Source organism: Bison bison, unplaced genomic scaffold (assembly GCF_000754665.1).
Source record: "Bison bison bison isolate TAMUID 2011002044 unplaced genomic scaffold, Bison_UMD1.0 scf7180017864461, whole genome shotgun sequence".
Classification (NCBI taxonomy): Eukaryota; Metazoa; Chordata; class Mammalia; order Artiodactyla; family Bovidae; genus Bison; species Bison bison.
Window position 1 is genome coordinate 6,578,503 of NW_011495023.1, and position 1,306 is coordinate 6,579,808.

A 1,306-nucleotide genomic window follows, 5' to 3' on the forward strand; every position below is an offset into this window, starting at 1 on the left:
GCTGCTCTCCTTGCAGTGTGAAGCTCACCTCGGCCATGTGTTCCCCGACGGACCTGGGCCTGCTGGGCAGAGGTTCTGCATCAACAGTGTGGCGCTCCGGTTCAAGCCAAGAAAACACTGACCACCTCCGAGTTCCCTTCCCTCCCTCGCCACTCCCTCACTTCCAGATTCAATTTGCAGAACTTATGTGAATGACTTTTTGTGACCCCATGAGGTGTAGCCCGCCAGCCTCCTTGTCCATGGAATTTTCCAGGCAAGAATACTGGAGTGGTTAGCCATTCCCTTCTCCAGATCTTCCCAACCCAGGGATCAAACCCAGATCTCCCGCATTGCAGGCAGATCCTTTACTGTCTGAGCCACCAGGGAAGCCCGATGTGAATGACTACCCATTGTGAATGGTAGTTTTATTAACTACCAAACCAAAGCTAAGTTCACTGCTGGCACCACGCAAACCACACCTTCTCTGATTTACTACCTGGAGTCAACTCAGCCCTGGCTCTGGCTTTGACTAGAATTTCACAAAATGACAGAGGGAAAACTGTTTCCATTAAATCAACTTCTGTGGGCTTTGCCTGGACCAGAGGACATGACTCTAGGGATGCTTGGAGGCAGATGGATAAACCAAAAAAATATTCCTACAAAACGACCCTGAACCTTCCATCACAGTTAAGTTCTCCCCAGACATATACAGGTGAGAGATCAAGTGAAAAGAGGAGGGAAAATATGGCATTAGAGTACTCCACAGTTCCAGCATGGAAGGAGGCATTGAGGAGAAGGAGGAGGAGAGTTGTGGACAAGGTGGGTTTCGGGAGCACGCCTGGAGATCCATGGGATGCATGATTTTTTTTTTTTTTTTAATCTATTTGGCTGCCCCTGGTCTTAGTTTTGGCATGTGGGATCTAGTTCCCTGACCAGGGATCGAATCCAGGCCCCCTGCACTGGGACCAGGGAAGTCCCAATTTATTGTATCAATGAATCATAATAACAGCTCTGTTACGTAGGTATAATTATCATCCCCATTTCATAGATGAGTAAATCAAGGCCTAAGTTAAATCACTTGCTTACATTCTCACTGATCAAGTAGAGAGCTATTTACCACCCCATGCGCTCTACATCCTTTCATTTCTGAATCAAATTCTGATGCAATAGACTTTCCCCCAACACCGAGGTCAAAGACGTGAGTGGGCCCACCAGGTGGGGTTCATGTGTCTGGGTTTTACTTAAAGAGCCTTGTCCCTGGTGAGAGATGACAGAGGCTGCTCTCCTTGCAGTGTGAAGCTCACCTCGGCCATGTGTTCCCCGACGG

The 1,306-nt window shown here is 48.4% G+C and overlaps 1 protein-coding gene across 1 annotated transcript in view; it reads left to right on the top strand.

The window, feature by feature from the left end:
* MSRB2 (methionine sulfoxide reductase B2) overlaps positions 1-850 on the top strand; it is a 34,522-nt gene extending 33,672 nt beyond the window's left edge. The window contains exon 6 of the mRNA XM_010860061.1: positions 17-850. Within this exon, the coding sequence (XP_010858363.1) occupies positions 17-121 (105 nt within the window). The 3' untranslated portion in view covers positions 122-850. The remainder of the gene's footprint in view (positions 1-16) is intronic.
* Positions 851-1,306: the final 456 nt, after the last annotated feature.